This window comes from Leptopilina boulardi, unplaced genomic scaffold (genome assembly GCF_019393585.1).
Source record: "Leptopilina boulardi isolate dan_hultmark-lab unplaced genomic scaffold, ZJU_Lbou_2.1 LbouV2_259, whole genome shotgun sequence".
Classification (NCBI taxonomy): Eukaryota; Metazoa; Arthropoda; class Insecta; order Hymenoptera; family Figitidae; genus Leptopilina; species Leptopilina boulardi.
The window spans coordinates 541,563-568,070 of record NW_026137817.1 but is presented as its reverse complement, the minus strand read 5'-3'; the positions used below and the strand labels follow the sequence as shown (position 1 = coordinate 568,070).

General features: G+C 27.4%; 1 protein-coding gene across 6 annotated transcripts in view; it reads right to left on the bottom strand.

Annotated features, from left to right (window-relative positions):
• Positions 1 to 835: 835 nt before the first annotated feature.
• Positions 836 to 26,508, bottom strand: part of LOC127280968 (max-binding protein MNT-like) — a 115,047-nt gene continuing 89,374 nt past the window's right edge. For 3 of the 6 annotated variants that reach the window (XM_051304408.1, XM_051304409.1, XM_051304406.1), the window contains 5 exons: positions 12,898 to 13,081; positions 12,329 to 12,597; positions 11,626 to 12,226; positions 7,638 to 7,823; positions 836 to 3,125 (listed from right to left, as the gene is read on the bottom strand). In XM_051304408.1, coding sequence (XP_051160365.1) covers positions 2,710 to 3,125; positions 7,638 to 7,823; positions 11,626 to 12,226; positions 12,329 to 12,597; positions 12,898 to 13,081 — 1,656 coding nt within the window. In that variant the 3' untranslated portion in view covers positions 836 to 2,709. Of the gene's footprint in view, positions 3,126 to 7,056; positions 7,318 to 7,637; positions 7,824 to 11,625; positions 12,227 to 12,328; positions 12,598 to 12,897; positions 13,082 to 26,508 lie in introns of those variants that run through there. The other 3 variants (XM_051304407.1, XM_051304410.1, XM_051304411.1) reach the window with 3 other exon arrangements.

The following is a 26,508-nucleotide window of genomic DNA, read 5'->3' as shown; positions in this document are numbered from 1 at the left end:
AGAAGAGGTTAAGAGAGGGAACCTCTAATGAAGATGAGGAAAAACAAGATCCACAACAGAAAGGAAAAGAAGTTCAAGGGGAAAAATAGAATCTAACAAAGGAACAGACGAATCAGTGGGAGTGTTCCACGACCACCGTGGAAATTAAAAATTGTCGCGAACCCAGCCTCCCACAGTGAAGAGTACAATGGAGCCAAAACTAACCGAACCAAAGTCAGTTGCATCAGTGTTGAAAAATGTTGCAGCTCAAGGCCCGGTTGTTGAAAAATTGCCGGAGGTTTCTACGGAAATGATTGGAGCAACCCAGGTTGTTCCTACTTTTGCGATGGAAATGGTTAAGGGATTGAGAGAACTCGACCGTTTGTTACAAAGAGTGTCTCCAGAACTGGTAGTGGAATCCAAGAACTGGTTCCTTCGAGGTTTAAAATAAGGCGTCCTTTGAGGACAGTATTTTGATTTAAAAAAAAAGTATTATTTTTTGATTTTTCTTTATTTTATAAATATATTTTCTCGATTTTCCGAGCTGCGAGATAAGGATCCGATGAGGAAGAAGGACTTTAGCGCGCAGTGGCGATCGAGACTTTCCTTCTTCATTTGACAATCGATGAGACGACACGTTTTTCCCATGAGGTCGCGGATAAAGAGGGTTAATTATATTTGTTAAGTAATGGTTTAATTTGTAATTATTTGTGAGCGACTTTATTTCTAATAAAGAGATTTATTAGTGTAATCGGTGTTTAACTGGAGTTGGAGTATTGCCTCAATTGCAGCTCGAGGAGAATTACGGTTGAAGACATCGTGGGTAAGTCTTGGCTTCCTTAGGTTCGTTAGTCTCGCCGTTTTGCATCGTCGGTTTTTGTTTGCCAGAATCTCCCCAGAGAGAGAACGAGGTTTCGGGATATAGGTTTTGTCTTAATAATAATTATCAACGACGCGCTATAACTTATTTAAAAAGCACGTCGCAACTGAAAATGTGTGAATATAATTTAACATGAACGGGGGAGAAACGAAATTTCTCATTTATCACTACTTTGAAAATCTAATTCCCATATTTGCTTACAAGAAAAAAAAACCTTTTTAAGAATATTTTACTTCTGAAGATGTTAAATTAAAAAAATATAATTTCCATCAAATATAAAAAAAAATTAATTTCTTTTTTGTTTTTACTCTTTAAATTTGAATCAGTGAGATTTTACTAATGAAATAGTGGGAATTTAGCAACTAAATCACTTTAGTAAGATTTACACTGAAATACAGTCATATTTCACTAAAAATGACTTAAATTATTTACTGATTGGAACAATTAAATCTGCATCAGTAAAAATTTATCTGATTTTTAGTGAAATGAAACTGAATTTTAGCTAAAATATCAATGAAGTGATTCGGTTGCTAAATTTAAACTATTTTATCATTGAAATCTTACTGATAAAAATTTAGAGAGTATAAAATTCGAAAAAATGCTTCCAAATCAAAATTGATTTTTAAGGAGGATGGAGGCACTAACAACCTCAAAACTGAAAAATGGTTTTTAACGTAAACAAAATTTTAAATAAACTTTAATTTCTAACAATTTTAGAAGATCTAGTTATACACTTTTTGGAAAAAATTATAATGATTCTAGCTTTTATTAAATAATAATTTTTTTAACATTTTGACTTTTTTCTTTTAGAACAGACTAAAATAACAACTTTTATAGCTCTGAAAGAAAAGTAAAAAAATTGAAAAAATTATTATTTAAAAAAACATTATGATTCTACATAATTTTTTTCCAAAAAGTGTATAACTAGATCTTCAAAAATTGTTTGAAATTATAGTTTTGAGGTTACGTTAGGGCTTCCACCCTTCTTAAGATTGTTCAACGGTCTCTAAAATTCTTTGGCAAAGGGGGAACCTTTAATTATCGTTCTATAAAAACGCCACTGAACGTGAAAATGATAAACATTGATTTTAAAACACTTTTTTCTTGAAACACGGACACTTTTTATAAAATCGACCAACGTACTAAGAATTCTTATCATATAAATTTCCTAAATCCAGAAGATTTTTTGAATCCATGCAAAAACGCGATAGCAAAATTGGAAATAAGAAAGTAATAATAATGACAGCTTCATTATGTCCTGCTGCCGTTAGATGGCAGAAGCATGCAGGAAGCACAAAGTCGCAGCTGTTATTATTATTACTTTCCTATTTCCAATTTTGCAATCGCGTTTTTACATGAATTCGAAAAATCTTTCAGATTTGGGAAATTTATAAGATAACAATTCTTCTAAAAATCAATGTTCATCATTTTCACGTTCAGTGCCGTTTTTATAGGGCGATAATTAAATGCCAAAGAATTTCAGCGTTGAACACTCTTAAATGAATATTTCACGAAATTATCATTAATACTTTTCATTTTATCAATGTACTTTCATTGAAAAGTACATTCTTCTTTTGAGCATTCGCAAATTTGATTTAATTCTAAAAGATTGATGATTCTCGAAAAATGTACGCGCACCCCAGACGCTGAATAAACAGAATCCTTGGTATTCTTAATAACTTTATCTCGATGTGAATCACGATCATCATCAGAAAAATTGCAGACAGAGAACAAACTCACAATCACATTGATGATGATGATGATGATGATGAAGAAGGCATTTACATCCAATGTTGATGCGATTTGTTGGCCTTATTTCAAACAATGGTTCTTGATTTGATGAAATTTTGTCAGACGCTCGATGAGTGCGAGGAAGAAGAAGAAGGCGGCGGCTGTGTAAAAGATGTCGTCGTTGCCGACGTCATTGAATTTGATGGTGAACTTACAACTACAACGGGTTTAACGAGGGCGGTGGTATTAAGATACTGAGCGTTGACAAGAGGTCCCACGGATTTGAGAATTGGCGTTGTTATCATTTTTCCAGCAAGACTCGATGGCGCCAATATGTGAGCTGTCACTTGATTACCCTGGGAAACAACGGCCATTGGCGTGACAATTGGCGTTAAACCTGATAGAGGTGTATGCTGGCCAACAATGTGAGCAATACCCTCTGTGGACGGAGCATTTTGCACCACTGCCGCTGTTGTTGAATTCCCCTTCCCCGTGGTTGATTGAAGTGAAACTCCCGCATGGCTCAAGGCCAATCCTGTGATCAAATTATTACCAACGTCATATATTTCAATGATAATTGTATTATTATTATTATTATTTCACTCTCATTCCAAATTTATAATATTTGTCTAGATGGATTATTTTTCGAAAATAAAAATCTCTAATAGTATTTTTGTTTGCATTTTGTTTATTTGTAAAAAAAAACTGTCTTTGAGTCAATATAACATAACCTCAAATTGAAGGATGGAACTTTTAAAGCCTGAGCTGAATAGAAACGTAACCGGAATCGTAATCGCAAACACAACAAGAAGAATGAGTTAGAAAAGGATAGATATATTGTTTGTCCTTCTTTAACTCATTATTTCGGTTACGATTCCGGTTACGTTTCTCTTCTGCTCAGGCCTTAATTTTACAAAAGTTATTTAGGTAACGGGTACAGTGACCAACACCCTGGGAATACTTTCAACATTAAATGACATTTTATCGGAATTTATTAAAGATTTAGTTAAAAAATAAATTTCAAATAAAAGATTTGGGTTATTGGGAACTGCTAAACTACAATACGCCATCTGGTGAGAGACCGATCTCTTACTCCATTTTCCTTCTTTGTCTCTCTTCAAATAACATCTTAGAAAGAGGAGAAAAATCAAAATGGAGGGAGAGATCGGTCTAAAGTTACTAGATTATTACTAGACCACCGATCCCAATAATTTATAAGTTTAAAATTAAAAAAAAAAACTTTGATAAAAGTTTATAATATTAATTTAAAAATGTATGGTATGAAAACAGTGAATGACATCCTTTAATAAAATAAAAAAATATTTAAATTACTATTTAAGTAACATGATATTTATATTAATATTATCACAAATTTTATTATTCAGATTTAATGTAGAAAAAAAGTTGCTTTTAAAATATAATTATTTAACAATTTCTTTATATTTATAAAATTTGTAATCAATAAAGTAAAATTTTTTGAGGTTAGTTTTCTAGAAAGTAAAATATCGGGAAAAATATAAACATATATCAACTGTATCAGTTTCTAAATATTGTATATATTAATTAATTTACTAGTGATATTTTATTCAATATTATTATTTTTATAGTTATTATCGTTTTTAATAGCAGGTGTCGTTCACTGTCAGGGTGTCGGTAAACTCTTCGTAAAAACAAAATCAATTTTCCATATTAAATTGTCCCTTTTAGAAAAAACCAATATAGGAACCGATTAGGTTGGAATTTGAGGTTATGTTATGAGACAATTTGTGGAAAATCCAAATATAGTTTGTAAACAGAAAAACCTATTTTTCCCAATTAAAAAGTACAATTAAAATATCACAAAAAAATTTATTTTCAATTCTTTTTATCCTCCTAAAAATTAATAAAAAAAATTTTTGACTAAAAACTAGAGCATAAAATCAAATTAAGCATTTTTTTTCTCATATTTCTAGTGGAGTAAAATGAAATTTTATTATTAAAATTCTATCTGTAATATTTTTGTAATTTTCATACGAAATAAACAAATCAAGAGAATTATTAATTAATTAATTAATTTTACGCTACTAAAAATACAAAATTTGGAAAAAGAAAAAAGTTAATTTCAATAATATAAAAAAAGAATTTACCCAATTGTATTTTGAATAAATGATAATACATAATAATTTATTTTGAATATAAATTAAAGAATTCTAAATTGAAAATAAGCAATATTTACATTATTTTTTTAAAAAATTAAAAATATAACATTTTTAAAAATTTATATTTTTATTCAAAAACAAATTAAAAATTAATTCACACTATTAATTCAGTAACAATAGAATTCAATTATTTTTTAAATCTTCGTTCTTTCTGGTCAGTTTTGTTTTAAGGACGAGTTGCACAAAATAGTAAAAAAATTTTAATATTTTTATTTTTAAAAAAATATTTTTTTTTTCATTAAAAATATGAGCAATTTTATTTTCAAAACACTTTGAATCATTTGCATTTGAATAAAGATTACAAATTACAAAAATTATTAAAACTAGATTTTTTCTATTCTTTTGATTTAATTTTAATGGAAAATAATTATTTTAGAAAAAATAAATGATTTTTGAAAATTTTCATTGTCGAAATCGACTTTTCTCAAAAATTCGCAAAAACGATGAAGAATTATTAAAACTAGTTTAATTCTATTATTTTCCACAATAATTAAATTAAAATAATAGGAAAAAAATATTTTTTAGAATTTTTATATTATATTAGCCAAATTGATTTTTTACTGGCAGAAAATTTGTAATTTGTATTAAAAATCAATTTACAATGGTTCAAAATATTAAAAAATAAATTTTATTTTTTTATTTAAAAATTCGAAAATATGGAATTGCACTAACTTTTGTTTCGATTATTTGTCCTATCAGCCATTAAATTTATTTATTTACAATTTCGTCGTCTGACCAAAAAAGTCTTTTTGTATGCTTAATTTTTCTATTTTTATGTTTCAAGTCGTTCAATTTATTTATATATTATTTTTATAAATTTATACACTGATTAAAAAATTATTTGATTCAAATAATCGGTTACTTGACCATTTTCAAATAAATATTTACTTGAAGCAAATAATTTTTATTTGAATTAAATAAACTTTATTTGAACCAATAATTTCTGTATTTGAAACAAATAAAATTTAATTGTCACAGATAAAAATTATTTGGATCAATTAATAATTTATTTGATAATAATCAAGTAATCGATTACTTGAATCAAATAATTTTTTTTTCAGTGTATTATTATTATTTGTAAATGAATATTAAAAAATTCAAAATATATTTGAGAGAATTTTCTATTTCCAACTTTTATCTAACTCATTAAAGAACTATTTTCTTAAAAAATAAATAAAATTTTTTACTAAATAAATCCCGCTATTAATAATCGAAGTGAATAAAAAAATTATTGAAGAATATTATTTAATTCCGTCTAAAATGTGAATTAAACACTAAAAACAATATATATTAGTAAATTCTTCTGTTTTGAGAATTTTTTTTTTTTTTATGAATTACTGTATAAAGGGTTTTTTTTATCTATATTTTTTCTAAATAAATTATATTGATTATAGATTTTTAAAAAATAATCCAATAACCACACAAAGCAAGCAATTTACATTTGGAATGATTCATTTGATAAAAATTAATTTTTCCAAACTTTCATTTCATTTATGTAAAATTCACTGTAATTTGCATTCAACATATTGTGACGTGACGGTTTGAAGACACAAAAAATTCTCAACCTTGTCGATTTTAAAAATTCATCAAATTAAACATAGGTACATTATTTAAGCAATTTTTCACGAATAATTTGATTGTCATTCTTTTTCTTAATTTATATAAAAATAGTTCCTTATTCTTAATTTTTTAAAAATAGATATTTTTTTAATTTTTCCTTTATCATAATTTATTTATTTTTTTTAAATAAAATTTCAAGAAAATATCGTTTTAATTCAGAATAAGTTTTTTTTTTTTTTTGAAATTTAGACTGAGAATTTTTAATATCTATAACTAATAACGTCATAATGTGTGATATGACAGTATTAATTCAATTAATTGACACTTATTTTATATCAATATTTGTGGATAACTAAATAATATCTTGTTTGTCAATAAATAATTTTATTATTGCAAGGCATGATAACAGCCTCGCAATTATTAAATATACATCTTTTGTTAAGGAGTACTTACAGGACTATTATTTACAATTGCTGTTGTTTTTTTTTCTTTCTTTTAAATGTTTTACATCAGCTTCATACAATTTAAAGAATCGCCGATTTTTTAAGTATCAATTTAAATTAATAATTTACTACCACAAAAATTTATTTCTAAACACTTGATCTCAAGGTAGAATTTTTTTTCAAACTAGATAATGTAAAAATATAATTTAAAAAAATTACACGAACACTCATATTTTATTAACGAGTGACTTTTTTCAAAAATGTCAAAAAAAAAAAAAAAAAAAAAAAAAGAATACACTTGAGAATCAGTGTTTAAAAATATGTTTAACTTAATCATTTTCATTGTGAATTTTACAAAAAAAAAAAAAAAAGTTATGGATATGTCGCACATATTCAAAGCGATTTGTCAACGATAACAATAAACCGCTCTGTATATGAACGTTTAATTTACAAAATAAGGTGCCAATAAGCTTATTATTATTATTATTTTCTTTTTAAGGAAACAAAACCCCTCAGATGAATTTTACTGCAAAATAATAAAAATAAAATAACATTGTAAAATGTTGGATAAAAAAAATAAAATGTGAGTTAAGAGAGTCATTATTTGATATTCTAGTGAATGTTATGTAGTTTTAAAAATAAAAAATTATTTCTTCAAAATAGTAAAAAAGAAAAAAAAAAAAAAAAAAAGAGAGAGAAAAAGAAAAAAAGAAAAAAAAATCGCTTCATGCTTGCGAATTTTTTTCGTAAAGCAGAATTTAATTTGATTTTAAATGAATATAAACAAAATTTTGTTAATGCGCAAGACGGTGAATTAGAACACGCCGATATGCGTATATTAGTCACCTCCTTGTATAGCGAGGGGTTGATGAGCCTTGAGGGAACGGAACACACCATTTGCTGGAAGAATATTCAGTTCTGCTCCTCCAGGCAATCTGGTCAACTCGGATCCATTGCCACCCACGAGTGTTACTCCACCAACCATTTTATGTGTCGTTTGAGCGTCGCCTGTCCTTAACCTTGTCTGAGCAGCTAAAACATTATTATAAACAAACAAAAAATATTATTATTATTTATTTTCTAATTTATTAAAAATACGAGAAAAAAAAATGTTGACCATTTTCTACATTTAGTTTTTAAATAAAATTTACCATACTCGTAATTCAATTTAGTAAAATTTACCATACGCCAAATTTAATTTAGTAAATTTTAATTTACTGATGCATATTTTGGATTTTTATTTATGTTAATTATTTATCACGAAATTTATTATATTTTATTATAATTATTATTATTATAATTGATATAAATAGTGAAAGTCAGACGTTTTAAAATCAGTAGTAAAAGAAAGTTATAGTCGGACATTAAGGTTTAAATTCTCGTAAATTTAGTATTATAGTTGTAAAAATTTGTTTCAGTCAAAAAATATCAATCTTTCCCATTTTTTTATGACTAGTAAAAATCAGACAAAAAATATTTAGAAGTCTTGTAATTTTATAATTACTAGAAAAAAATTATTTAATTCAGTCAAAATGGTTCAAAATTGTGTAATTCTTATTTGAGTAGTAAAAGTGAGCTTTAGTCAGACTAAAATTTGTAATTAATATAATAATTAAAATTGATTGGATTAATTAATTTATAAAATTGACTATATCCCAAATTAACTTTAGTAATATTGATCATGCTAAAAATTTAACAAAATAAAATTCACCATCCTTGGAATTTAATGAAAATTTGCATAAACAAAATTTGTCTTAGAAGAATTAAATACACTTAATCGTGAAATAAAAGAAAATAAGTAATTGTAAAAAATAAATAATTAATAATTGAGTAAAAATTTGGAATAATGTAAATTCGGCCTTATAAAATTCGACTTAAATAAATTACAAGAGCGAATTTTGGCATTGTAAGTCATTCTTTAAAAAAAAAACATTGTTTCGCAAGGGTTCCGAAGACTTTGTAAAGATAATTAGAATACCAATATAATTAAAAATTTTTTTAAAACAAAATTTGTTTTCAGACAAAATAAATGTTGGACATATTCAAAGCGATTCACAGAGTTTTGTGCCTATGAGCCGCTCTGCATATGTTCTTTTTTTTTCTCGCACCAACTTGTTTCACAATCGCTTATAAATATTATGCGTCATGACTTTGGTATATGATGCATTCACATTAAACAAAAAAAAATTCAGAATAATTTTTCTAGATTCAGAAAAAAGTAAATGAATTCCAAAAATTGATTTTCAAAATTTCCTAGTTTTTGCCTGACTGAAAAATTTAAAATCGCACTATAAAATTTTGTTATTTCTATACATACTTTATCTTATTTTCTTATTAAAAAAAAAATTTAATAACTTTTGTATAAAATACTTTTAATAATCTTTTAAGGTGATTAGGTCAAAATCATTAATGATAGAGAATTGTTTGAAATTTTCAGCAAAATTAAATAACATATCAATGTATATTTTTGTTAAAGATGTGTTTCTTTTACCGTACATTTTTTTCATATTATTATTGTTTAATGTTCACTATTTTTCTAAATGTTTAGCATTATGTTAAAGGCTGACGAGAGTGAAATAAATAATTTGTTAAATAATTTTAAATAACATTTTTTAAAAGTAATTCAATTTTCAAAGATTTACAATTTAGATTTTTGAAATTAATTGAACTTCAAGTGATTTTGAATTAAATTTTTTTAATGATTTCTATTACTAAAAAATTTATTAGAAATTGCAGACAAAAATATAATAATTTGAAAACTTTTTAAGTTAAAAAATGATTTCAGATAGTTGAATTCTCGAAGAATATTATAAAAATCATTAAAAATAATTGAATTTCAGAAGAGTTATAATTGAAATTATTAAATTTCCAAAAATTTTGGTAGAAAATTTTAGAAATAATTAAATTTTAGAAGCTTTTAAATGGAAATTTTTGAAAATAATTGAATTTCAAAAGATTGTGTTAAATTTCAGACAATAATTATAATAAGAGAAATTTTTAGTGATTTCTGTTGATGAAGAATTTTTTAGAAATCACATAAAAAAAAATTGAATTCCAAAACTTTTAATTGAAAAATGCTTTCAGATAATTAAAATTTCGAAACATATTATAAAAAATAATTAAAAATAATTTGAAATTTTAGCAAATAATTAAATTTTAAGTGATTATGAATTAAAAAATTTTGCTAATTTTTTTTTTAATTTTTTTAAATTTATAAACAATTATTAAATTTCTACAAAAATTTAATTAAAAAATAGTGTAAGATAATTGAATTTGTAAAGACTTTCATTAAAATTAGGGACGCATGATTATATTCTAAAAATCATTATTTAGAATTGTTATTTTATGGAATTTCATTTGTTATAATTAATTTTGAGCCGAATTTTTATTTGTCCGAATTAGTATTTTGCAGAATTTTTATCAAAACGATTTTAAATATTACAGAATTTTTATATAACCGAAAATTCACTTTACAGAATTTTTATTTCTTCAAGTTTTTATTTGTCAAAATTTTTGTTTGCTCGAATTTTCATTTAACATAATAGGCATTTTCAAGAATTTTTATTGGGTAGAATTTCATTGCATAGAATTTTCTTTTAGATGAATTTTCATTTGTTCGAATTATTATTTGATACAATTTCCATATAATCGATTTTTCATACTCTACAGAATTTTTACTTAACCGAAAAATCAGTTAACAGAATTTCTAAATTGATAAAATTTTCATTTGTCCGAAATTGCAAATGGCCGAACAAACAATCGACAGAAATATTTTGGCGCGATTTTTCTGTCGATTGTTTATTCGGCCATTTGCAAATTGGAAAAAATAAAAATTCTATCAATTAGAAATTATGTTAAATGATTTTTCGCGGTTAAATAAAAATTCTATAGTATGAAAAATCGGTTATATGGAAATTATGTCAAATAATAATTCGAACAAATGAAAATTCATCTGAAAGAATAAAATGAAAATTCCATCCAATGAAATTCTACCCAATAAAAATTCTTTAAAATGCCTATTATGTTAAATGAAAATTCGAATAAATATAAATTCTGTGAAGTGAATTTTAGGTTATTTAAAAATTCGGCTCAATAATAATTAACGAAGCTGAAGTACGCAACGTTTATATAAACGATTTTTAAAGAAATAATTTTTAAAAATTTTTAATTCTATAATTTTTTGCCTAAAAAATATTTCTTGTAGTTTTCATTAATCAACAAAATTATAAAAAAATATTTTTTAGGCAAAAAATTATAGAATTTAAAATTTTTTTAAATTATTTCTTTAAAAATCGTTTATATAAACGTTGCGTACATCAGCTTCGTAATAATTATGACTAATAAAATTCCATAAAATGACAATTCTAACTAATGATTTTTAGAACATAATAATACGTCCCTAAAATTATTAAAAAATAATTCATAGTGAAAATAATTGGAAAATAATTTAGTGAAGAATTTTAATTAAAAATTTGTTAAATAATTGAAATAAAGAAGATCTGAAGAGGATCTGTATTGTATACTAAAAAAACGTATTTTGTTAAAAAAACATTTTTTTTTAAATTTAAAAAAAGTCGCATTTTATTAAAATAAGTCGAAAAAAGTTGTATTCTTGAGAAAAAGTCAAAAAAAAAAAAAAAAAAAAATATCGTATAATCCAAGGCCTTTCAATGAACTTAAAATTTCACAAATGTAATAAAACTAAAATTTTTCAAAATATTCCAGCAATCAGTTTCAGTGGACTGCCCCTTAATGAAAATTCAAAATAATGAATTTAATTGCTTATTCAGACAGTTAGCAATGTTCTAGACGAAAATAGAGAAATAAATCTTACTTGATGCGCTGAGTGCTGGAGAATGTGTTGCAAGAACCAGTGGTCTAGTATCGTTACCCGAGTGAACAAACGTGACGGGCCTTACGTCATTGGATGAGGACTGAACAGCAAGGGCCAACGGCCTGTCGTTGTTGGACAAATTAGAATGCACAAACGTCACTCGGTTGTCGTTTGCCGTGGACGAGTGAACGACCAAAGCCACCGGTCTTGGCTCACTTCCAGAATTTGACTGCACGGCAATAAGTGGCCGCGTCTCATTATTCCCTCTGCTATCGTTTGCCGTGGACGAGTGAACGACCAAAGCCATAGGCCTTGGCTCATTTCCAGTATTTGACTGAACGGCGATAAGAGGCCGCGACTCATTATTGCCAGTTGTATGAGTCACCAATAATTGCCTTGTATCGCCTGGTATTACTCTTAAATTTGAGCCTAGATGCTGAAGTGTAGGCACAATTGTTGCCAATCCTTGGCTGGTGCTTAACATTTGCGCACTAATTGGTAAATGCAACTGTTGGGGTTGTTGTTGTTGTTGTGGTGGTGATTGTTGCTGAAACGATTGCTGTGATTGATGTACAATTGTTGGTGAAGTAGTCACTTTCTCCTAGAAGCATAAAACAAAAATATTCTTATTTAACTTAATTTAGAAAAAAGTGTGGGTACTTTTTTTTTCAAATTTTTAATGAAGAAAGTAATTGAAGGGTACCTGAATAGTGGTAGGGATATTAGGCGTTGATGCTCCAGGGCTGGAGCTGGCTGGTGGACTTTCTCTGGAACCTTGAGCAAGGTTTAGACCTTGTGTTTGACATACGACCGCAGCAGTGGCTACTTGATTATGAATGTTGGAAGTTGAGCTCGTCGTTTGAAGTGTTTGGGGTGAGCTGGCAGTTGCTGCACTACTCAAACTACTTGTACTACTGTACCTCGTTCCGCCTCGAGCGAGACCAGTCACGTCTACGTCCATACTTTCTGAAACTGCAAAACAAAAAAAAAATTTTCAAACAAAAATTCATTTTTTTTTTTTAAATACCTATGTAAAAAAGAAATTTTCAATAAAATTAAAATCAATCTATAATTTTTTGAGAATATTTCTTTTAAAGTATTTTTTTTCGAAATTTTCTTTATGTACCACATTTTTTCTATGGTTATCTTCATTAAATAAAAATGTTTATCAAAATCTTAATCAAGAAATATATTTTTTTTTCATTTCTTTGTTAATTATTTTTTTTTTTCTCGTTTCTTTTCTCATTTAATAAAAAAAAAGAATGAACGTACCATTTTTTGAAACAACAGTATCGACTACAGAATTTTGTTCTGGTAATAAGGTGCTGAAATCGATATGATCCCATGTAGCTGCAAGATCTTTTTTCAAAGCTACCAGCCTTTGTTGAGCTGCAATTTTCTCTCTCGCCAACTTTTCCATCTCGTGCTCATAATCTCGTTCCTTTTTTCTTAAAGCCTGTAAAAGAAATTTTACAGTTAACATTTTATTTTTTTTTTAATATTACAATATATATTTTTATATTCATTACAATTACGTAATTATTACGTCGTACACTTATATATATATATATATATATATATATATATATATTGCTATAATTTATATAATCATGAAATTTTTCCTTTTAAATAATACAGTTATATTTAGGTAAAAATTGTCTGGTGTAAATTATACCTGGTTTAATAGGAGTTATGCTTGTGATAATTATAATATTACAAATTTATAATGAAGCTTATATAAAAGTTTATTGTGATTAAATAAATCAATATTATTCAAAAAGATTTGCGCAATTTGAAAAACGTGATTTATTATAAAATTATAAATATGATTTCTATAATCAACGAGGATTAATTAACTGAATTTGATTCTGTGTCGTTTTTCAAAGTTTGATTCAATCTTAAAGTTTTATGCCAATTTATTATTAAATATGTATTATTGATTCAAACTTGATACAAAAATAATTTGTAATACAATTAAAACAAAAAGTTTATAAAATTTTATTAGAAAAAAAAAAACTTTTCCATCACTCAAAAACTTATTAGTTGACATATTAATAAAAAAAAAATTTGTAAAAAATGAAAGAAATTAGGTACAATCAGGTCTTGATAATTTTGAAATTGAGTTAAAATACGTTTTTTAATTTAATTTGACTTTTTGCTATGAATTTTAATTAAATTTTACCTATGAGTTGGTAAAAAAAAATTTCTTTACTAACAGATTAGTAAAATTTAATTGAATCATAGCAGAAAAAAAACCAGCCACTAATTTAAATTAATTAATATTTATACTAATTCAAATTTAGAGATAATAATTATTTGTATGAACCAAAAAATTGTAATGAAAATAATAATAATAATAATAATAATAATAATAATTCGGATCTATAATTTTTGTATTTGAAACAAATGTCATTTAATTGAGTAAAAAAAATTTAGGATGAAAAATTATACTTAGAGAAATATTTTGTTTGAAACAAATATATAAATTTTTTTTTATATTTACACAATTTTTTAGTTCTTTCAAACAAAAATTGTTTAATTCAAATAAATACTTAATTATAATGTAAATATTTTTTCGATTCAAATAAATATTTACTTGATCTAAATAAATATTTATTTAAACTAAATAAACGTTTTGTTTATTCTAATAAATTTTTCGACTAAAAAAATAATTTGATTCAAATAAAATTTTAGTTGATTCAATTAAAAGTTAAGTTAACTATAGAAAGGAATAAAAATTTATTTGGTCGATTCAATCAAGATTTGGTTGTTTCAAAATAAAAATTTTTACAATTAGGGTAAATGCACTAATTGCAGCGCGATTCGAGTCAAAACACATTCGAAATAGAAAATTCGACATTTCTATTGTATAAACTCAATTAAAGACTTTAAAAGCTTATGTTATTAAGATATTAAAAAAAATTAACTTTATAAAAATCGATTATTTAAACAAATATAAGAAATTAAAACTAATACCGTCATTTTTTATTGCGGCGCGTTTGTATCAATATCGGTGACCAAAATTACGTGTACTTTGAAGACACTTTGCCCGCCGAAATTGGAGCCAATGAAAAAAAAAAAAATGTTTCAAATGCGACGCGGAAAAAAAAATTTCATCTCAAATAATTAAATTAATAATTGTTTAAAGGTGAATCTTTATAAGTAATTGTATCAAAAAAAGAATGAAATAATTTTTTTTAATCATTTGGCAACAGTTATATTAAATATATTAGTAATAATAGTTTTTTTGTATGAACGCGCCGTAATTGATGCACTCGCCGTAATTGGTACACTTACCCTATCAATTTTTTTCATACAAAAATTTTTTTTTATTAATTTATAACATTTTTTTTCTAATTTTTCATAACAGCATAATTTTATTTTTTCAATATTACTATCAAAAAATAAATTACCATATAAAAAAGCAAAGAAAAAAAAATTATATCAGTTTTTTTGTTAAATTAAATAAATGAATAGGAGTCATTAGTTAAAAGAAAGAAAAAAAACAAAAAATTTGTATTATTAAAGAATGAATGTAATGTAGATTGTGATATTATAGCTTTCACTAATTTTTTTATTCCAACTTCTCTTTGCCTTCTCTCTTTACCATTGTAGAACACGTGGCAAGGCATGCTGGCACGAGGTGAAGGAAGACCTTATCGCACGTGGTGCAGTTTGCACGTTAAAGAGGGGTTTTCAATGCAAGTGGTGGGGAGAGCGAGACGAGAGAAAGAGGAGAAATCCACACGAAGGTAGGAGCAATAAAGGTGGGGGGAAGGTCGCTGGGTCTTTAAAACGCATGCGCTAGTCACATTGAAACACGTGGTCTTCTTGCGGGTAAATGTAGCTCTCTCTCTTGGAGGAAGAAGCTGTCTGGTAACGAGCCTTGAAGGTTTTTTTTATATTCGTTAAATCGAGACTCAACAACCTTCGCCAACTTGCACGTGCCTGTTTTCCATACTAATCGTTTTTTCATTTGCAATTTTTTTTTTTTTTTTTTTTTTTTTATTAATATTCTTTCTTCATCTCATTTCTTTACGTAATGCATAATTCCCCGCGCACGATAAACAAAAGATATCGCGCAAAATTTCAGATTTCCTTCAACAATATTAGAATTTTTTTTTTTTTTTTACAATTTTTTCTGATCATTTTTATTTTTATTGAAAATATTACTTTTTTTCGATATAATTTTTTTTTGTAAAAAAAAAAAAAAATATTCTCAGAGGAAAATTGTTGCTAAAAGAAGAATTTAATTATATTTTTTGTTATCAATATCAGATTCTCGTGAATTTGTACTTTTGGCTCGTTTTTGAGGATAAAAAAATTTTTTTCAGTGCCGACGAGTGTATAAATAACGAAATATGGCAATTGTGGTGGAAGGGGATTTCTTGAACAGAAAATGATGGCAGTGTTTAACGAAAATGTCATTTTTAGCTCGCGCAATGTAATTTGATACAGATGATCTAGAAAATCGCCCACACACACACAACAACCACCTGAGGGGATATTTGTCAAAAAGGCGAGTTTAACTTTTCGGAGTTTTGTACGAAATTAATTTATCAATTTATTTTTATACACCTAATATTTAATTATATAATTTATATTATATTTATAATTTTACAAAATATTATTTAGCCTAATTTATTTTAAAAGTGTTTTTATTTTTCTATCAACTAATATTAATATTGTCTATTGCGTCCAGTCACCCATCAAAGTACTAGCCCCACTTAAGGTTGCTTATCCTCGTCGATAGCAAGCGGTTTATGTACAATAAATTAAATTATTATAGTATAATAATCTTTGTATTCATTCCGTCAGTCATTCACATTTTCTTAGTACTTGATTTTTCTCATTATTATTAGATTATATATACATATATATCTTTACTTTGATAATTAGGGTTCTCGACGGTTTCTACCTGAAATTTTTGTTGTCAAAACAGCTTTTGGTTGAGGGTTCATAAGATGGTCGATGACCTTTTAAATACTGTAATGAAAGGGGTCGCTGAAACCGTATATGACCATGAAAATTTTTTTTGACGACCCATTTTCCCGCAACCACCCCCTTGCACCTACTCACGGGGGTTGGAGTTTCAAAAAAAAAAATCGAGTAGTGTGTCAATTCCAATGTTTTTTGGGTCGCTTAATCCGAAAAATACCACTAAAAACAAATCCTTAACCCCCTACAACCCCTGGGAGGGGGTTGGAATTTCATTGTTCACGAAAAGTCGAGTACGGTGTGTAATCCTATGTTTTTTGGGCCGCTTAATCCGAAAAATACCACTAAAAACAAAAAAATCGAGTATTGTGTCAATTCCAATGTTTTTTGGGTCGCTTAATCCGAAAAATACCACTAAAAACAAATCCTTAACCCCCTACAACCCCTGGGAGGGGGTTGGAATTTCATTGTTCACGAAAAGTCGAGTACGGTGTGTAATCCTATGTTTTTTGGGCCGCTTAATCCGAAAAATACCACTAAAAACAAAAAAATCGAGTATTGTGTCAATTCCAATGTTTTTTGGGTCGCTTAATCCGAAAAATACCACTAAAAACAAATCCTTAACCCCCTACAACCCCCTGAGAAGGGGTTGGAATTTCAATTTTTACAAAAAGTCGAGTACGGTATCTATTCCTATGTTTTTTTGGTCGCTGAAATCAAAAAACACCAACAAAAACACATTCTTTACCCTTTTAACCCCCTACAACCCCTGGAGAGGGTTGGAATTTCATTGTTCACGAAAAGTCGAGTACGGTGTTTAATCCTATGTTTTTTGGGTCGCTTAATCCGAAAAATACCACTAAAAACAAAAAAATCGAGTAGTGTGTCAATTCCAATGTTTTTTGGGTCGCTTAATCCGAAAAATACCACTAAAAACAAATCCTTAACCCCCTATAACCCCCTGAGAAGGGGTTGGAATTTCAATTTTTACAAAAAGTCGAGTACGGTATCTATTCCTATGTTTTTTTGGTCGCTGCACAGTGGCCGATTTCCCGAAAAACCTGGCCAAAAGTCAAAAAATTTTTTTTAGAAATTTATACTTTTTATTGTTGAATATTATAAAGGAGGGTTCACTGCATAATTTTGCGAAAAAAAATTACACTTTTTTTATCACCAATTTATTATGTGAACAAGTAAAAGTGATCTTTGCCAGAGATTTACTCAGAACGTTTCATAACTATAAATTTTCGTCACAGTTAAAATAGTGAAAATATACTAATATACAGCAGATTTTTGAATATCTTTTTTTGGGAATTATTAACAAAGGTGTATGAAATATGTTGAATGTATTTATAATCACATTTAAAACGTACAGTTTTTAAAAAATGACATTAAACATCGCTATTCATGACGACGATTTTTGTATTGTTTTATCAACGTAAATCATGAAAATAGTTGTGAAATCCACCGATATCCGCGCTCTACCTGGTATTATCATAAACTAGAATATATTTTTAATCCATTTTAATTGAAATCAGTTGCCCCAAGCTGCCCCTGCAGTTTTGGTATCACTTTTTATTTCACTATTCGCGGTTTACCGACAGCGCGTTGCACCGGCCGGCGGTGCAACTGAACGTGAAAGACTGACTTTTTCTTCATTCACATTCGCTTTAAACTAAAATTTAAGCACTGTCTGTAATTTAAAAAAAATAAGCTCTAACACATTTACGCAATTTTATAATACCAGCAAATATTTTGGATCCGCCATATTGAATTTGATAAAACAAATGTAAAATTTGATTTCAGAAACCTAGTAAACGTAAGTATACTAAGTTTGGTTAAAATCGTACAATTTTTTAATTTTTAGCAAAGTTTTTTAAAATCTAAACGGCCAGTTTAGATCCGCCATTTTGAATTTGACACAACCAATGTAAAATTTGAATTCAGAAGCCCAAAAAACATGGGTATACCAATTTTGGTTGAAATCGTATCATTTTTCGATTTTCAGCAAAGTTTTTTAAAATCTAAACGGCCATTTTGGATCCGCCATTTTGAATTTGACACAACCAATGTAAAATTTGAATTGAGAAGCCCAAAAAACATGGGTATACCAATTTTGGTTGAAATCATATCATTTTTCGATTTTTGGCCAGATTTTTCGAGAAATCGGCCACTGTGCGCTGAAATCAAAAAACACCAACAAAAACACATTCTTTACCCTTTTAACCCCCTACAACCCCTGGAGGGGGTTGGAATTTCATTTTTCACGAAAAGTCGAGTACGGTGTCTAATCTTATGTTTTTTGGGTCGCTGAAACCAAAAAACATCACCAACAATAAAGTTTTCTAGAAAGTTACCTATGATTACACAAATACGCACCTACAAAGTCTTAAGGAAATTTATTTTTCTACACTTAGCGCCGTGAAAAATGATATTCCAACCCCCTCCCAGGGGTTCTAGCGGGTTAAGGGGGTAAAGAATTTGTTTTTGGTGGTGTTTTTTAATTTCAGCGCCCCAAGAAACGTAGGATTAGACACCGAACTTGACTTTTTGTGAAATTTAAAATTTTAACCCCCTCCCAGAGGGTTGTACGGGGTTAAGGAAAGAAAGGATTTGTTTTCAATGGTGTTTTTGGGATGAAGCGACCCAAAAAAACATTGGAATAGACACCATACTCAATTTTTTTTTAATTTGAAACTCCAACCCCCGTGAGTAGGTGCAAGGGGTGGTTGCGGGAAAATGGGTCGTCAAAAAAATTGTTAATGGTCATATTCGGTTTCAGCGACCCCAAAAACATAGGAATATGGGGTTGTGTTTTTTGGGACCTGAATTTTTTTTTGTGCCTGTGTTATTATTGGAGCAATATATGATCGTAATCGTGAACTTCTGAGGAAAACGAATATGTCAAAATAAATTAAACAGTGTTTATATTTAAAAATTTTATAATTTTTTTGAAAAACTCATTAAGCGTCATAAAATAATATTGTCATTAAGCCCGAGAACGTCATACAGGCCCCCGCTGTAATTGACTTACTCGAGGTCTGAGCCCGGGACAAGCCGATAGAGTGAGGATATACCACTTCCCTTTTCAGGACCCAATCCGTGATCGCTCGATTCGTCCTAACAGTCTTGGGTTGAGGGAAATTTTTTTATTATTGTATATGCGATATAGATGATAACCGTTTAATCCCAGTGAGTGGAAGTGGTGTATTCATACTTAACTTACCAACACCTATCCCCGAGGATGCCACTCAGGCCTACCGTAATATCTGCCACTCGCGAGAACTTAATATAGGCCCAGATTGGTAGAGTGGGGGTATAACACTTCTCCTCAATGGAGTGAAACGGCTACTGCTGATGTAAGATAAACATAGAGCAACCGACTACCGTTTCAACAACATTGTAGTAGTGTTGCTAAAAAAAGATTCTAATAGTCTCAGGTAACTTAACTTGATTATTATAAAGTTTATAATATTTTTCTGCAATTTGTCGATCAATAACTTACTGCAGGTGTTGAATCTTCTTATATTATATTTGTGTTTTTCATTTTTGTATTGGGCCCAAAAAATATATTCCTATTTTTGTATAGTATTAATAATTATACAATATGTATTTTAAAGATAAATATGGATATGGCATGATATTGGTATTGAAGATATTTGTTTCTTTTGGTTGTCTTAAATGTTTCATATAAAAAATACTTCAATCCATTTAGTTTTTTTGGTATTAAATAACATTGGCATTAAAGATATTACGATTTTGAGGATAAAGAAAGATATTGGATAACATTAGTATTGAATATATTTTAATAATGCAACAAAAATATTGATTGTTTTATAATAGTGGAAGCTGTCTTTTGGAAAAATTTTTTGGTATTGGGTAATTTTGGCATTAAAGATATTTGGATTTTGAGGATAATAAAATATGATATTGGATAACATTGGCATTGAATATATTTCGATATTGAAAAAAAAATATTGACTGTTTGAGAATAGAGGATGCTGGCTTTTGGAAAAGTATTTAAATAGATAGAAAGAGGTTTGAATATTGTTTTAAGGGTTAAAATTGTTTTTTAATAAAAAGTGCAGAGGAAAATAAGTTCAATAATAATCATTATCGAAAATGATGTAATGTGGAAAAAGATTAAACAACGCTAATTCACGTTCATAAAAGACTATCATTGTTGCATTAGTTAGCTGAATTATAGTTAATGCAATATTTTATAGGTGAAACACATGTAAGTAAATTTTTTAAAGCAATAAACTAAAATAAACGATTTGTTTTGAAAATTGGCTTTATCAACAGTTTGAAAGTTGAAGAAGGATACCATGTCGAACATAGAAGAGTATTTTATTTTAAGTAATGAAGATTTTAAAATTATTGAAAATGTAAATGAAATGTTAAATGATATGCACATGTATAAATTTCAAGAATTATCAAAAAATGATTCAAATTCTTTTTTCATTATGCAAAGTACTTTGTATTTACAAATGCTTGATTTAATTGTTCCAATTAGAGAAAGAGTTAAACATATTCAAATAGTTTTTAGCGGTAATAACAATTCTGGTCATTGGATTTGTGTTTATTACGATGGAGTAAGACTTTATATTTTTGATAGCCTTAATGCAGGGTGTTTGAATATTCACCAAATAGAATATTTAATTAGATTGTTCCCTTTTAAACCAACAGAATTTTTTGTAGATGTTGATCAACAACCGATTGGTACAGTTAAGTGTAAAGTATAATGCAATAGCATTTGCAACATCTGTATTGGTTAACAGTGTAAATTAAAAGATTAATTTATGAAACTGATAATAATATAATGAGCAAGCATTTGATATCATTTTTTGAAAACAATTAATTAAATAATTTTCCGTCAGTTAGAATGTCTAATATTAGGATTTCGATTTGTAGAGAATGATTGGAATTGTCTTTTCATAAATCGAGCTAAAGAAGTTCAAAATGGTGAACTAAACCTTTCATATTTTTTAAAGACTTTTCCCAGTAAAAATGACAACAGAGTTCTGTCTACTGAAACTGAGAATGAAAAGAAAAAACCCAAAGAAAAAAGTTTGTCCTGTAAGATGAAGAAATTATCTACAGAAATTGAAGAGGGATTTACATGTTGATGTAAATTCAGTATGCACAACAGAAAATAATAAGAAAATAATTTCTAGTCTTATTGTTAGGGAAAATTTTGATCCTATGACATATCCTACAATGTTTCCTTATGGTGATCCTGGATGGACTGTTAACCTTAAGCATACTCAAGGTACTTGTAATTTTATTCATTTACAATTTTATATGTATCGTCTTTCATAGAGAAGAAAAAAGCGTGGATTGACACATGTGCGTTTAACTATTTGTTTACGTACACAAATTTGCGATTCAGAAACTTTAAATAAAATGATATGTGCTGAAATCACAGACGAAATAAAGAATCCAGAACTTTTTAACATTGTAAAGCGATTTTAAGTTCATGGGCCTTGTGGTAAACAAAATAGGAATTCACCCTGCATGGATCCTGAGATGGGTCATTTAAATGTATTGCTGACAATTCGACGATCGTAGCATTGTATAATCTTTATTTGAGTACAAAATTTAAAGGTCATATTGACTGGGCAATAATAGGTATTATATTATTATAACACCATAATGTTGAAATAGTAATACAGTAACGATTACAAAAATAATATTATTATTTTTGTGAGATCAAAATTCCAAAAAGTGTCCGTCAAATAAAAATAAATTTTTAATTTTTCATAAAAAATTGCAGATATCTCGCGCGTTTACGCGCGTTTCTTTTAGCTAGTTGTATTGTAATCGAAATGAGAAATATTAAATCACGGACTATATAAATCTCGTGTGAAAAGAAAATTCACTGAATGTAATTATTTGTGAAAACTTTCGTTTTGAAAACTGTTGACAGCAACATGAGAGAAACATATTATTTTAAAAACTTGTTTTTACACTTTTTCTTTCTCAAGAAATATTACATTTTTTCCAACTAAAGAAAAAAAAAAGAATTCTGATTGCTTCAAATTGATTGATTGACTCAAATTGTTTACAAGGCATTCAATTGCCATACATAAAATGTTCTAATAACGGATGAAACGGGAATTTAATAATTGACATAGCGTGAATTGAACCGGTTTCTTGTACTGCTGGAAGTACGAACGTAAGTCTCTTTCTCTCTCTCTATACGTATACATATATATATATTTCGTGACTCAAGTGTAAGTTCCGTTTCTATAAAGTAACACGAAATCGAGAGACTTTGCAGACAGTTTTCAGATCAACGACAAGTGACACGCAAACTACAATATAATTTAGATCTTGATTATTTAGAATTCATATTTTTATTACGGAAAAAAGAAAACAATTTTTTTTTAAAGGAGAAAAAATTTTATCGCCAATATGTGCGAGAAAAAAAAGTTTTCCTGTTGTCACATAAATCTAGTGTGGCATAATATACATATATATACAGTAAGAAAAGTTCCATGGTAGTCACAGCCCATGAGTGCGAGTGAGACAAACTTATGCGTAACGCATGCTTTCCTATGACTACCATGGTACTTTTCTTACTGTATACATAAATTGTTTGAAAGAGAAACTTTGCTTGAATAACAACGAGAGACGCAGTTAATCCATTACGTTAAGGAAAATTACATAAATATAATTTAGACTATAGCATATTTGTTTTATGTTATATTAATTATAATATTATATAATATATTATATTTATACTTTGAATTGAAGTGTAATTCAAGATTTATAGGTTATGTTTTTGACTGGAAAAAACACGTCAAAATATTTATAACTTTATTTTAAATTACTTAATATAGTAATAAAATATTGCCAATCGTTCAGTATATTAAAAAAAAAGTATTTTATATTTTGTCACGGTTTTTTAAGTAAATTATGTATAGAAAAAGTTCTATATACGAAATATGTGATTCGCGATATTAATGACTGACTGACGTAAAGTTAGCGTCAATTTTTATTCAAAAATAGAGAAAAAATTTTTCGATTGTGTAAATAAAAAAAACCTTTTTTGGTGACGTCTACGTTTTTGATCTACTCGTATCAACGTATAATAGCTTCGCGAAAGAGATGCGTGAGAAAGAAACAGAGACATATTTGTGTTCTTTTTTATTTCATGAACTACGTGCAAGAACAACTTTCGCGAAATTGTTCTGCTTTGGTATGTTTAGTAGTTACATTTTTCGCCACTAAAGTTATAAGCGATTCTGATTGGTGGACGCGATTCATTGGTAATAGTTCGAAAAAATCGCACCAGATGGCGTATTACAGTGGAAGAGACCCCAATAGTACCAACGTCAAAAAAAAAAAAAAAATAACTAGAAAAAACTCAATAGATATTATTCTTAATGTGGACGAAAAGTAATAGAATCGTTCTATAATTTCTGTCCTCTTAAAACGAGAAGAAAATAGTTATTAAAAAATATCATTAAATTAAAGAAAAAAAATTATTTTTCTCTCATCGATAAAACAAGCGTTATTTCTTAATTAAAAAACACAATTTAGATATATATTTTTTTTCTATCCACAAAAAGTATAGTATTTTGGAAGAATTGATCGTAATATGTAACATTTTGCTGTTTTAAACATCAATATCAATAATATGGAAATTGCGTTTGCGGTAAAGAAATGGTTTCTCAAATACATAAAGAGCCAGCATATTATTTTGAGAGCGTGTAAAGTGGCTCATACATCGATAACTTTCCTAAACATACATACGTGCCATGCAGAGCAACGACGATGGCCGTACAATCACGTGGTTCGTTCATTATTTTTCAAACGTAAACTTGCGAAAAAAAATCACCTGAGTAAAAATTATTTGCAAACAAAAAAAGAAATGTTACAATTTACCAAATATTAAAAATGTTTATTTTTCTAAATTTTTTTAAAATTTTCATTAAATTATTTTTTTTATTTAGTCGTAAAAAAAAATTTCTGTAAAAAAAATGCAAGAAAAAAAGAAGGTGTAAAATAAAAAAATATTTATTTAAAAACCGAGAAATCGAAGACAGAGAGAAAGAGAGAGGGAGGGAAAAGGATGGCCAACGAGAGACAGCATGTGCGTTTAATTGGGAAAATGGTGGGGAGGGAAAAGGCGAGATAAACGAAGTGGGGATATACTGCGGGGGAAAGGAAAGGGTGAAGAGGGGAAGGAGTAGACGACCTTCGCGGGGCGCGTCTGCGGACTTGATGCACGCGCACAGACTTACGCACACAATCTTCACGTGTGTACGCGATGAGAATGGATATTCTCTCTCTCTCTCTTTATACTCTCAGCAGTATGTATATTATTATATACATGTATAGTAAAAGGCAGTGCCCGTTCTGTCTATAAGCACACGCGAACAGATTCTCATTATTATTTTTCATGATGATGATGATGATGATGATTTTAAAAAGAAATACAATTTGAATAATGATACTTTGCGCTTCTCTTATAAATATATGAAGTGTGTTAAAATGCTACTGAATAATAGCACATTATTCTGAATATTTTATCATCAAATTTAATTTCAGTATAGTAAAAAAAATACTCTTTTTAATTTTATAATTAATTTTTTTCTTTTTCAAATTTTATAAATTTAATCTCACATTTTATAATTTTCGATAAAATACATTAATTTTTTTGTTATTTTATACAATTTTATAATTATTTTAAAATGTATTTTTTTTAAATCTAATTTAATTTTTAATTTGAAAGAAAAATTCGAAAATTACTATTTTGAATCTAAAGTTAGATTTTCCAAATTAAAAATGGCGGTTTTTTTTAATTCATCGAATTCGCTTGAAGCTTTCTACTCGGGGGTTTTCGGGGTCGCTGATTACGAATCTGACATCAGATTTTTAAAGTTCAAAATGGCGAATACAATATGGCGAAAAAATGTTACTTTCATAAAAATTGAATTTATTAATAAATAAATAATTTTTTTAATTAATTACTATTACGCTTCTACTATTTTCGTAAATTATAAAACCAAATATAACTGTGACTGAATTTCGCAAAAAAAAAAAAAAAAAAAAAAAAAAAAAAAAAAGATTCCAAAATATTTGCTAGATTAGTAAATGAAAATAATGAAATATTAAAATTATGTAAATTTTTTCATAGATTTTTCACTCATGTTAAGCTTATCTAGATTAAATAAATTGTAGAATAGGAATTACATAAATCTATACAATGAAAAATATTAAAATTTAAAAATAAAAACTGTCAATTAAAAAAAGAAGTTTCGTTATTAATAGTAACTTTGACATCGATTTGAGGCTTTATTTACTTTTTTTTAACAAATTTATCATTAAATTTGAAATTATAATTTCAGGTATTGCTTAATGTAATGAATTTACTAATCTATTAACTAATTAAGTAAATAATTAAATAACTATTGAATAATTAATTTCGATTAAATAATTAAGTATCTAATTAAATAATTAACAATTAAATTAATAGTAGAACTTTACTCATAAACGATCTTGGTGTTAAAAAAATAAGAGATTACTATTTTTAAAACAGCAATATTTTTCAATAAATATAGATAATATTGACAAAAAAAATCAATTAAGTTAAAGTATAGCATTGAACTTTTGAATATAAAAAAAAATTTACTCCTGTATTTTATGTCAGGATAGAAAAACTTTTAGTTCTACACGAATCTCGATCATTGTTATATGAAGTTATATAATATAAAAAAGATCATTTAGAAAAAAAATTTAAACTTTTGCACTCGAGAAAATAGAAAAAAAAAATTTTTTTTAAATTAAATTACTGCACCTCAACATCTAAAGAGGTGAAAGATCAACTTTCTTAAGCCACTTTGGTACATTGAAGATATGGAGTTATGATTAGAGGCAATGATTCGTATTACGTAAAACGTGTGATCTAAATATATTTATATATATACATTTACA